Source organism: Oryzias latipes, chromosome 22, assembly GCF_053564925.1.
Source record: "Oryzias latipes strain Hd-rR chromosome 22, Olatipes_Hd-rR_3.1".
Classification (NCBI taxonomy): Eukaryota; Metazoa; Chordata; class Actinopteri; order Beloniformes; family Adrianichthyidae; genus Oryzias; species Oryzias latipes.
In genome coordinates this window covers 28,215,896-28,225,268 of record NC_136258.1, presented here as the reverse complement: position 1 = coordinate 28,225,268, position 9,373 = coordinate 28,215,896, and the positions used below count along the sequence as shown (strand labels likewise).

Genomic DNA, 9,373 nt, shown 5'->3' with positions numbered 1-9,373 from the left:
CAAACAAACAACAACACTCTATATAGGCCTATAAGTGCAATCTAATGTTTAACTAGCTATTTTTATTTAGTTTGATTTAACAGTGCAAATTGTTCACAAGCTTTTCCACAGATAACCTTCTTCCAAGAAATCCATTAAATGCAATCAAACACAAAGCATAAATTTTTTTAAATAATTTTTTAAACGGTTTATTACTTTAAAAAACTGTGTTACATCTATTTGTAGTCAAGACTCTAAAAAACGTTTAAACTTTAAATTGGAATGGAAACATGTAGCCTAAATAAGCTTTAAACTTGTGAGACAAGGTGACTAAATGAGGTTAATGTGTTTTTATGTGGAGCAAAAGTAAAAAAGTTCTTACATATTTTGCATGAAATAAAGCGTAGGTCTATTTATACTGCATGTGTAAAATTGTCTCTTGTTTGTCTCTTGTTGTAAAATTGTCTATTGTCTCAAGCTTTATTCTTGTACTTTTTGTATTAATCGATAGTTCAACTATTCTGCTTTGGTTGACAAATAAATGCCTTTTAAAATAATGTTGTTGTTTTTTTGTTTGTTTTGGTTCATTTCCGTTTTTTAATCTTCCCATTTTTTCCCATAACTTTACTTTATTAATCTAAATAAGTAAGAGATTATGTACACTCTTTGGTTAGACCGCCCTCATGTGTCGGTGCCATTGAATAGCCGGGAAACGTCACTTCCGTTTGGGGTACGAGAAACGGAAGTGAGGTTCTTTTGTTTTGAAAGAGGAAAATTCAAAATCGGACGTCGTTAAAGTAAACACAAAAATGAACGGACTACCTTTATTTTACTTGAAATGAGCAGCGAGTGATTTCTTCGACAATAGATGTAAGTAGGTTGGAGAAACAAACTTTTTTCCGGGTTTTCTTTTGTTCTTTTTCGATATTTGACATTCAAACTCGCATGTTTTTGGAATTTAGTAAGAACGCCATGAGTGGTGCTCTGTTAAAGTTATATATAAAAACACGATTTTAACAGTTTAAATTTGTGTCAGCATATTCAACACAACACATTTATATCACATAGTAAAGAAAAACTGTGAGGCTAAGGCTGAAAAAACAAACAAACAATATTTAAACAGGTTTGACGATCAGGTTAAACTTAAATTAGCATAATAGAAAGCTGTCATTGTGTATCCTAAAAAAAAAAAAAAAACAGAACAGAAGTAATAAAATGAACAAATAAATGTGTTAATATTTCAAAAATAAAAAGCATAATATCATAAGATAAGGTTATTTTTAAAGTTTTGTTGGTAAAGTATAATAAAACTAAACCATATGTGCAGCAGTAAGAAATAATTTATTATTATGTATTTTTTCAAACAAAAACTGTACAATTTTAGGTAAGAATTTACAATATGATTGTTGAAATTCACAGTTTTTGCATTAAATTCCTAACTTTTTCTTTTGCCAGAAGTTTCTCTTAATCAGATAAAATTGACGATGGATTAAAAAAAAAGAACATTAAGTTTAAACAAATGATGCTTTTAAAACTGTGAGTCAAATGTGAATCCGTTCAGTATTTGGTCGGTGATTCCAGCTGTTGTTTCTGCTCAGTCATGTGATCCGTGTCCTTTTCCTCCAACAGACTGAGTTGGTTTGAGGATGAGGAAGAAGACGAGGGGGCCGAAGGCGACCACTGTCCTGCAGGACTGTGAGTGACACACTTAAAAAAACTAACAAAAAAACTTTATTTATACAGACGAGGCCTATCAAGACCGCATTCTTCTTTTTGAGGATAATCTGTTCATGCCCACACAATTCATGTCTGCCAGATTTGTTTGTAGGATTTGCATTGATTTAATCTTTAAATTGACATAACAACTGCAACGTTTTTAGTTTGGGTTCAGCCGATGAATAATGAATAAAGCTCATTTTTAAGAATACTGCAGACATGATTATGAGTGAAATCTAAATTCCCCCAAATTAAATGATTATTTTTTATATTATCTAGTTTCAATAATTATTTAATTCTTATTTATCAAGTAAAAGATATACGCGACGGCTTTCCAAACACTGACTCTGTTTTTCTTTTATTGGCGCCTCAGAATCTTCCTCAGAGGTTCAGAATGCTCACGCTGCCTCAATCAGCTGGAACTGAAGAGTTCCAGAGGTTCATATCAGAAAAGGAGGAACTGCAGCACTGCTGTTCAGGCGCAAGATGAAGACTTTTAAGATGGAAAAAGCTGAAGGAATGTGCTGTGTTGTGTGCAGGCTGTGTGCTGTGCAGAATCAACGACGACGACCCAGCCTTGTTCGGGGAAAAGGTCACGCTCGAACAGCAGAAACTAACCGTGCACTACCTCTGCCTGGTGAGTCACCTGTTGCATCCAGTTCCACGAAAGCCTCCCTGAGCATCTCTACATGTGAATTAACCTGATAGGATCTTCACCCCTCCTCCTCCTCCTCCTCCTCATCATCAGAAGAGTCCATCTTTCATAGCTGGAATCCAAAACAGATCATTTTTTCATTGAAAAAAACATTTGCAAATGTGCAAAACAACAATATCTTTAATATTTTACAGCTTTTAATGAATAAAATGCCCTAAAGCAGAGCCCTGAGGATCCCCCAATTTTAGCGATGGTTTGTCCCGCTTTGATGTCATCATTTTAATGGGTGGAGGGGGGTGTAATTCCAGCTTTGTCCGTTTTTTTAGATCATTCACTAGAAAGTAAACTTTGGTTAGTAGGGTCTGAATGAGGAGTCAATTGTCGGCCAACCGGTTGGTCAAAGGTTTAAATCCCAGGGTTGGCCGTCATGGTGACTCTGCGTGAAGCTGTTGAAGCTGGAGACCGATTTCTGTTTGTCCAAACAGCTGACGTCCTGTGGCGTTTACCAGAGAGGAAAAGAAAACGAGGGGATCTTGGGTTTCCTGGTGGACGACATCAGACAGGAGGTGCGCAGGTCTTCCCATCTGGTAAGCTCCTTCTGATGTTCTCCTTCATCTTTAATGTGGTGGGATTTCTTTTTCTTTGTCTTTTAGCTAAAATGTCGTTTTTCCCTTTGCCATCCAGACGTGCGTTTCCTGTAAGAAGAAGGGGGCGTGTGTCGGCTGCAATGTCAGAAGCTGCAGACAGATGGTCCACTTCCCCTGTGGGAGGAACCTCAGCTTCATCTCTCAGTTTACGGAGCCTTTCCCGTGAGTCTGAACTCTCAAAGTGAAACGCAGAAATCCGATGAGTGCTGTGAGACCCGGTGATGCTCCGAAAGTCTGAGTCTTCCTCCTGCTCTCCATTGGGAGCAGAACATCCATGAGCCTGTCCGCTTTTGTCCAGGTCGTACTGCAAGAACCACGCTCCTTCCCAGTCTCTCAGTGTGGATCCAAACATCAGCCTGCCTCAGTCCTGCTCCGTCTGTCTGGACTCCTTAGACCCGGTTCTGTCCTACTCGGTGCTCAAGTGTCCGTCCTGCCACGCCAGCTGGTTCCACAGAGACTGCGTGCAGGTGCGAGCCTGACCTCCAGCCCGGCTGGGATGTGTGGAAGCAAACGTTATGGCTGACTTTGTGCTCTGTGTGTGTTGTCAGCGTCAGGCCTTCAGCGCCGGCCTCTTCTTCTTCAAATGCACTCTGTGCAACAACAAGGACCGCTTCCAGCAGGAGATGCTCCGGATGGGGATCTACATCCCAGAGAGGTGACGACAGCCTTCACTCGTCTTAAGCTACGTTCACTCCGCCCTCGGAAGCGCGTGATAAGTGAAAAGTCATCTAAACGCACTTAAACGCGTCGTTACACACGCTTCTGCACTGGTAAACCGTTAAAAAGGATAATGAAGAAGCCCCTTCCTGCTTCTCCAGTGTGAACGCCATGGGGTAAATGCGGGTTGAATGTCACATAGCCGGTGTGTCGATAGCTTTACACTTCATTTCCACAAAGGGGATGAAGGTGGTGCCTCCTGGTGGTGTGATACGTGTGCACATGCTGATGGATCTGATTTCCTCTGCAGGGATGCCTCATGGGAGTTGGAGTCCGATGCGTATTCAGATCTTCTAGAAGTTTACAAGCACTGCGACTCTCCGTCCTGCCTGTGCGAACACGGACGCTCGCACTCTTCCATCCGCGGGTTTGTGCTCCTGTGTTCTCTGCAGAATGTTAAAAAAATGCCGTTTCGAACTGGTTCTTGAATGCAGCACCGCTGCTGCTGGAGATCATGTGACCCTGGAAGTGTGTGACTGCAGACGTGCGTTTATTCCGGACTCTGCACAACATTAGAGACCCACTCTGATTATGAACTTTATGGCCCGCCAAATGAACTGGAATTTTCAATGTAGTGAAGAGCCCCTCCCCCAAATGATGACATCACAGCGAGCGAAACCGTAAAAAAACGAAATGGAGCAAATATCCCTAATAGAAAATTCAGAATTCACTAACAAACATAACCACAGGTGTCGGGATAGCCAAAGGAAGTCTTGAAATTATTATGGGATGGCCACACAACCTACAGCTTGGCAAAATGTTAGATTTAGCAAATCTTTATGAAGTTTTTCCAAAATATGGGAAAAGGAAACTGTTGTTCAAGCGATTTTTACGCAATTTCACATATTAGCCTGAGTCTACAACCCCCCCTGGATTTTCATTGACCTTTGACTTTAGGAAGAGGCTGCCATCTTGAATTAAAAAAAAAACTCCTTTAGTACCAGCTACAAATACAAATGTGTCTTAGGGATCTTTATTGATCGTTTCCCAACTTCTCGGGCGTCATTGAGAAGCAATCGTGGGAACAAATGTTGCAAAAGTTGTGGATTTTGGATGGCGTTCCCGTGGCAAGCTCGCTAAAGTGGCTTTCTCCTGTTGCTTGCACATTTTTAAACAAAACGTTTTAAAAATTGGATATAACGATCAAAGACTTGACCTAAAGAAAATATTAAAACATAGGATATGACCATATTAGAAAAATGGGGGTTGGGGGAGTTAGTAGATAACCGAAAATCCAAAAACTTTTGCCTATTTTTCCTAGTTTGGGATCCGCAGGCGAACAAAACATAACATGGTTGCTACGGAGATGAAGCTAATAACAAAGCCGCCATTTTTTAAAAAGCGGTTTTGTGACATATAGCCCAGACCAGCCTCACAGAAAGAGAAAAGGGGGAGTCAGGGTGAGGGGTATAGTGGCACCGTAGCAAGTGAGGTCGCGTACAGACGGGCAGCGAGGGCGCGGGGCACTCAACGCTGCTCGCGGCTTTGATGTGATTTATTCTCACAAGAACATGTCAAAAACACAGAAAACACCACTAAAAGTGGGTCTTTAATGGCTGTATCGCCCTGCTGCCCCTCAAGGGTCAGTGTAGAATTTAGGGGAATGTGGTTTTTAATATTATTGGATTCAAAGCGAAGCGTGTTGACCGCCAGCTTTGAGACTTTGCGGTGATCCGTGGTAAAGTCGATGTGTTTTTTTTAGCTGGTTCGAGGTTGTCCGCTGTTGCCTGTGCGGATCCAGAGGGACCCACCGGAAGTGTTCTGGACTGACGCTGAAAACCACAGACTGGGCCTGTGGCGACTGCACCCAGGCCACCGACGGGAAAGGTGCGGCGGCAGTTTGCGAAGTGAGAGCGCCACCTCCTTTCTTCGCACTGATGTCACAGTTTGTGTGCTTGTTGCGCCGCAGCCTCTTTGGTGACCTCACCCCAGGTTGTTCAGAGGAGGAGTCTGGTTTCCAAACGCCATCGCTCCCCCATCCACTCCCCCATCAGCTGCAAAAGGTGAGCAAATCAAACGCACTCCGTACTGCAGGCTGTGCTGGAAGTGAGGCACGGTTGCTGTGTTGTTTTATTCAGACCGACCTTATCTGACAAATCTGGATCGCCGGAGGAGCTTCTTCAGAGTTTAGGCCCTCAGCTTCACCCTGGTGTTGCCCAGGTGGAGGTGGATGGGGACCAGGCTTTGTCTGCTGGGCTGGACCTGGTCAGGAGAGCAGACTTTGACGCTACACACTTACTGTCTGTCAAGTGAGTAGACTAAAGCTCCTTAGCTCTTCTTTATGCGTTGACATTCTTCATCACCTGTCCGCCGTCTTGGTCCAGGTTCAACAATGTGCAGCAGACTGGGCCCCCCAGCATCGTGCAGGACGCAAACACAGCCAGACAGTACTTCCTGAAGCTGCTGCACCAGCAGATCCAGGACTCTGTGGTGTTTGAGGGTCCGTGTGGATCCAAGAACCTGGCTCTGGACGCTCAGGGTGAGAGCTTGGGGCCCCTCTAGGGTGCAGTTTTTGCAGCGTACAGCCGTGCAGACGTTTTTCTTCCGTGCTCCTCAGCTCTCCGGGACGATCTGTACTTCGACGTGGGCTGTCTGCTGGCGCTGTGTTTGGTTTACGGCGGTCCTCGTCTTGGTTTCTTTTCCCCCGGCCTTTACCAGTGTCTGTTCAACTACCCGCCAAACTGCCCCCTCACTGTCGGCCACATGACCCCCGGGAGCCACTTCACCCAGCAGGTCAATCGGGTAAGTGCGCCGCAGGTCGACAGACTCGTGAAAGCTGCAGACGGCTTTTGACCTTTTGCCGGCACTGCTTCAGATCTCAGAGGCCAAGTCTTTGGAGGAGCTGCGAGGCGTACTGGAGGAGAGCTGGGAGTTTCTGCAGCTGGCCGGCTGCAGCCGACCCGTCAGCAGCCTGGAGGACAACCAGAATCTGGTGGAGGACCTGGTCAGCTTCACCATGATCACCAGGATGCAGCTGCCGCTGCAGAGGTGAGGCTCACAGCAGGTCAAGGGTCAGTATGTGTGAAAGCACAGTCACATTTTGTCAACATTTATTAATTTTGCCACAAATAAAATAAGTATTTGTGCCTTGGAGCTATGATTCCATCAACAGATATCCAGCAAATATCCAGCTGATTCTAACAAATCAAACAAAAACTAAAATAAAATAATATTTTTCTCATTTAAAAATTAGGTTGTTTTTTTAATAGTGAATTGTTTAATTTTGTGGCTTTGAATTATCTCTTTTTTAAAGTGGTTTTTGGAGATGATATTAAACAAAATTAAAGGGAAAACAATCTTACATTTTAAAGTAAATTTATTTGAAAATATTTATTTGCTTAATTTAACATAACAGCAATTTTTTGTACATTTCTTAGGTCTGTAACTTGTGAAAATTTCTGTTTTTTTTGTAAAATAAGTGTTTTTAAGAAAAGACATCATGTTGTCTAAAGATTATATGCTAACATATTCATATGAAAGTGAAGGCAACAGTTCACAATCTGATTACTGACCTATTTCATTTTTTATTTAACAGTTATTGCCAATATTTGTCTGAAATCAATATTTGTCAGACTTTACGTTTAGCAACCTTACTAAAAAACATTTTTGGAAGATAAAACTTTTGTCTGAGAATAATTTAAAATGGTTGTTAAAACTTTGTACTGTTCTTTTTTATATATTTTTTTAAATCATCACATGAAATAAAACATTTGGAAACAAGTAAAAAGGGACAAAATCTTACTAATCTTAAAAAGCTGTTTTTTTTTATTAATGATGGGAAGGACCTAAAACAGAGCCCTGAGGAATCCCACATTTGATCTTGAAATTGTGAAAGTTTTTTTCCCTAAAGAGTTTTTTGTTACAGATATACATTTCATCAACAAATATACAAAATTTTGTCATTTAACTGTAATTTATTTAAATGATGTTTTAAAAACAGCTGCCAGTTTTTTTTTTCTCTTTACCTTCAGTTCCTCTGCTTCAAACTAAAGTCTCATGTGGTTAAAAACTAAGACTAAAAACACTCAGGGCTCTAAAATTCTGCCGTTTGAAGGGTAAAAATCGTGATTACAAACGAATGTTTTGCAGAAACACTAAAGCAGCAGCTGCAGAACTCAAATCTTGGATTTTCAAGTTGTTCTGATGTGTGGAAAAACGGATCTTTGTGCTGCAGGTTCCGGGAGGGTCTGCAGACTCTGGGTGTCTTTAAACAGGTGACAGGACGTCAATTAAAGGTACGTTTAGATTGAGAGGAAACTTGAAACGAACAGAACTTTGCTGTGATTCAGGTCCAGCTCCACCCGTCTGTGTTTTACAACAAATTCTGTGAAGCTGCGGTTCCCCTGACGGCTCAGACGCTCGGCCAGCTCTTCAGCGTCCACTTCTCCAAGCAGGAGGCCAAGCTGAACCGAGAGATGGTCGTGGTCACCTTCTGGAGACACTTCCTGCTGGAGTGTGAAGGTAGGATGACTTCGTTAGAACGAGGAACTTGATGAATAAACTATAAACTGGGATGAACTCTGTTCATTTGCAGTTGGAAGGTGCTCCGTTTCGCTGCAGGACGTCCTTCGCTTCTCCACCGGAGCGGAGGAGCTCCCGGCAGCCGGCCTCCTACCCGCTCCTGCCGTTTCCTTCCTTCACCATCCAGAATCTTCTGCGCCAGGACCCAAAGAGGAGGAGAAATGGAGCGATGAAGGCCTGTTCCCCCAGAGCAGGCCCGAGTCCAGAAGCCTCCACCTGCCCATCACCTCCACCTACAAAGCATTTAAGAGCTGCATGGAGCAGGCCATCAGCCACCACGTTCACCTGCTTCCAGCATAGACTAAGAGGATAATGGAGGAACTCAAAAACATTTATTTGGGTGGGTTTAAGTTTCTTGTACGTTATCAGGCTGATGGAACACCTGTAGATGTTCTGCTGATCACCTGTTCAAGGATCAAACATGTTCAGTCCAGATGCAGTTGAGCGGGTTCATCTTTTTTGGACCTCCAACCGTTAAAGCACTAAACTTTCAGTTCAACCATGGAAAAAAATCTCTAATTATGTTTGCATTTTACTGTTCTGTCATTTAACTTGTAATTCTGAGCTGTTTTTTTTCTTCAATGAAGCTGTTTTGTATTTTTTTCTGAGCTCTTAAACTTTTATTTTAACCGTCCAGCTCTGAAAAAATGTTCTGATGGTGCCAGAAGTACGGTGCTTTATACTTTTGTACGGATTTTTCTGTTTCCGTGTTTTATCCTTCTGTTTGTCACATTTTACTGTTCTTTGGTGTATTTTCAAGTTTAGAACATTAAGAAACAAAGTTTTTTTTCTTAACTGATGTGTGATGTGTGTCCTTTTACCAGAAAATCTTTTTAAAGAAGGTGTTTTTTCTTTCATCAGGATTACCTGATCTCAGTCGAATTTAAAAAAAAAAAAAAGACAAAGAAACAAGTCTGACTTTTATTTAACCCTTCTGAAACGAAAACAGAAAAAAAATCAAATTTCCAGGTGAGAAAAAAATCACAAAAGCATGAAAGAATTACTTTCTTAATAGAATTTTTAAATTTTAATACATAAAACAAGCTTCATAATCCATTTAATTGTTACGACAGATTTAAAAACATTTTTTAGGGTAACTAACCTGAATTACATTTTTAGACTATTAAAAAATTTATGG

The 9,373-nt window shown here is 41.7% G+C and overlaps 1 protein-coding gene across 1 annotated transcript; it reads left to right on the top strand.

Annotated features, from left to right (window-relative positions):
- The first annotated feature begins 705 nt into the window (after positions 1 to 705).
- g2e3 (G2/M-phase specific E3 ubiquitin protein ligase) lies at positions 706 to 9,030 on the top strand. Its single transcript, XM_011490133.4, has 17 exons — positions 706 to 849; positions 1,609 to 1,674; positions 2,235 to 2,332; positions 2,836 to 2,937; positions 3,035 to 3,159; positions 3,296 to 3,464; positions 3,546 to 3,652; positions 3,965 to 4,081; positions 5,417 to 5,541; positions 5,624 to 5,717; positions 5,793 to 5,963; positions 6,039 to 6,193; positions 6,272 to 6,456; positions 6,530 to 6,702; positions 7,889 to 7,928; positions 8,004 to 8,175; positions 8,249 to 9,030. The coding sequence occupies exons 2-17, from the start codon at positions 1,626 to 1,628 to the stop codon at positions 8,533 to 8,535; spliced, it is 2,169 nt and encodes a 722-aa protein (XP_011488435.1). The 5' UTR covers positions 706 to 849; positions 1,609 to 1,625; the 3' UTR covers positions 8,536 to 9,030.
- The last annotated feature ends 343 nt before the right edge of the window (positions 9,031 to 9,373 follow it).

Excerpts from the sequence above, each read along its gene's own strand:
- g2e3 (XM_011490133.4), top strand. The coding sequence starts at position 1,626 with ATGAGGAAGAAGACGAGGGGGCCGAAGGCGACCACTGTCCTGCAGGAC. Across the intron at positions 3,465-3,545 it reads TCCACAGAGACTGCGTGCAG|CGTCAGGCCTTCAGCGCCGG; the intron begins GTGCGAGCCTGA and ends GTGTGTTGTCAG. Across the intron at positions 6,457-6,529 it reads TCACCCAGCAGGTCAATCGG|ATCTCAGAGGCCAAGTCTTT; the intron begins GTAAGTGCGCCG and ends GCACTGCTTCAG.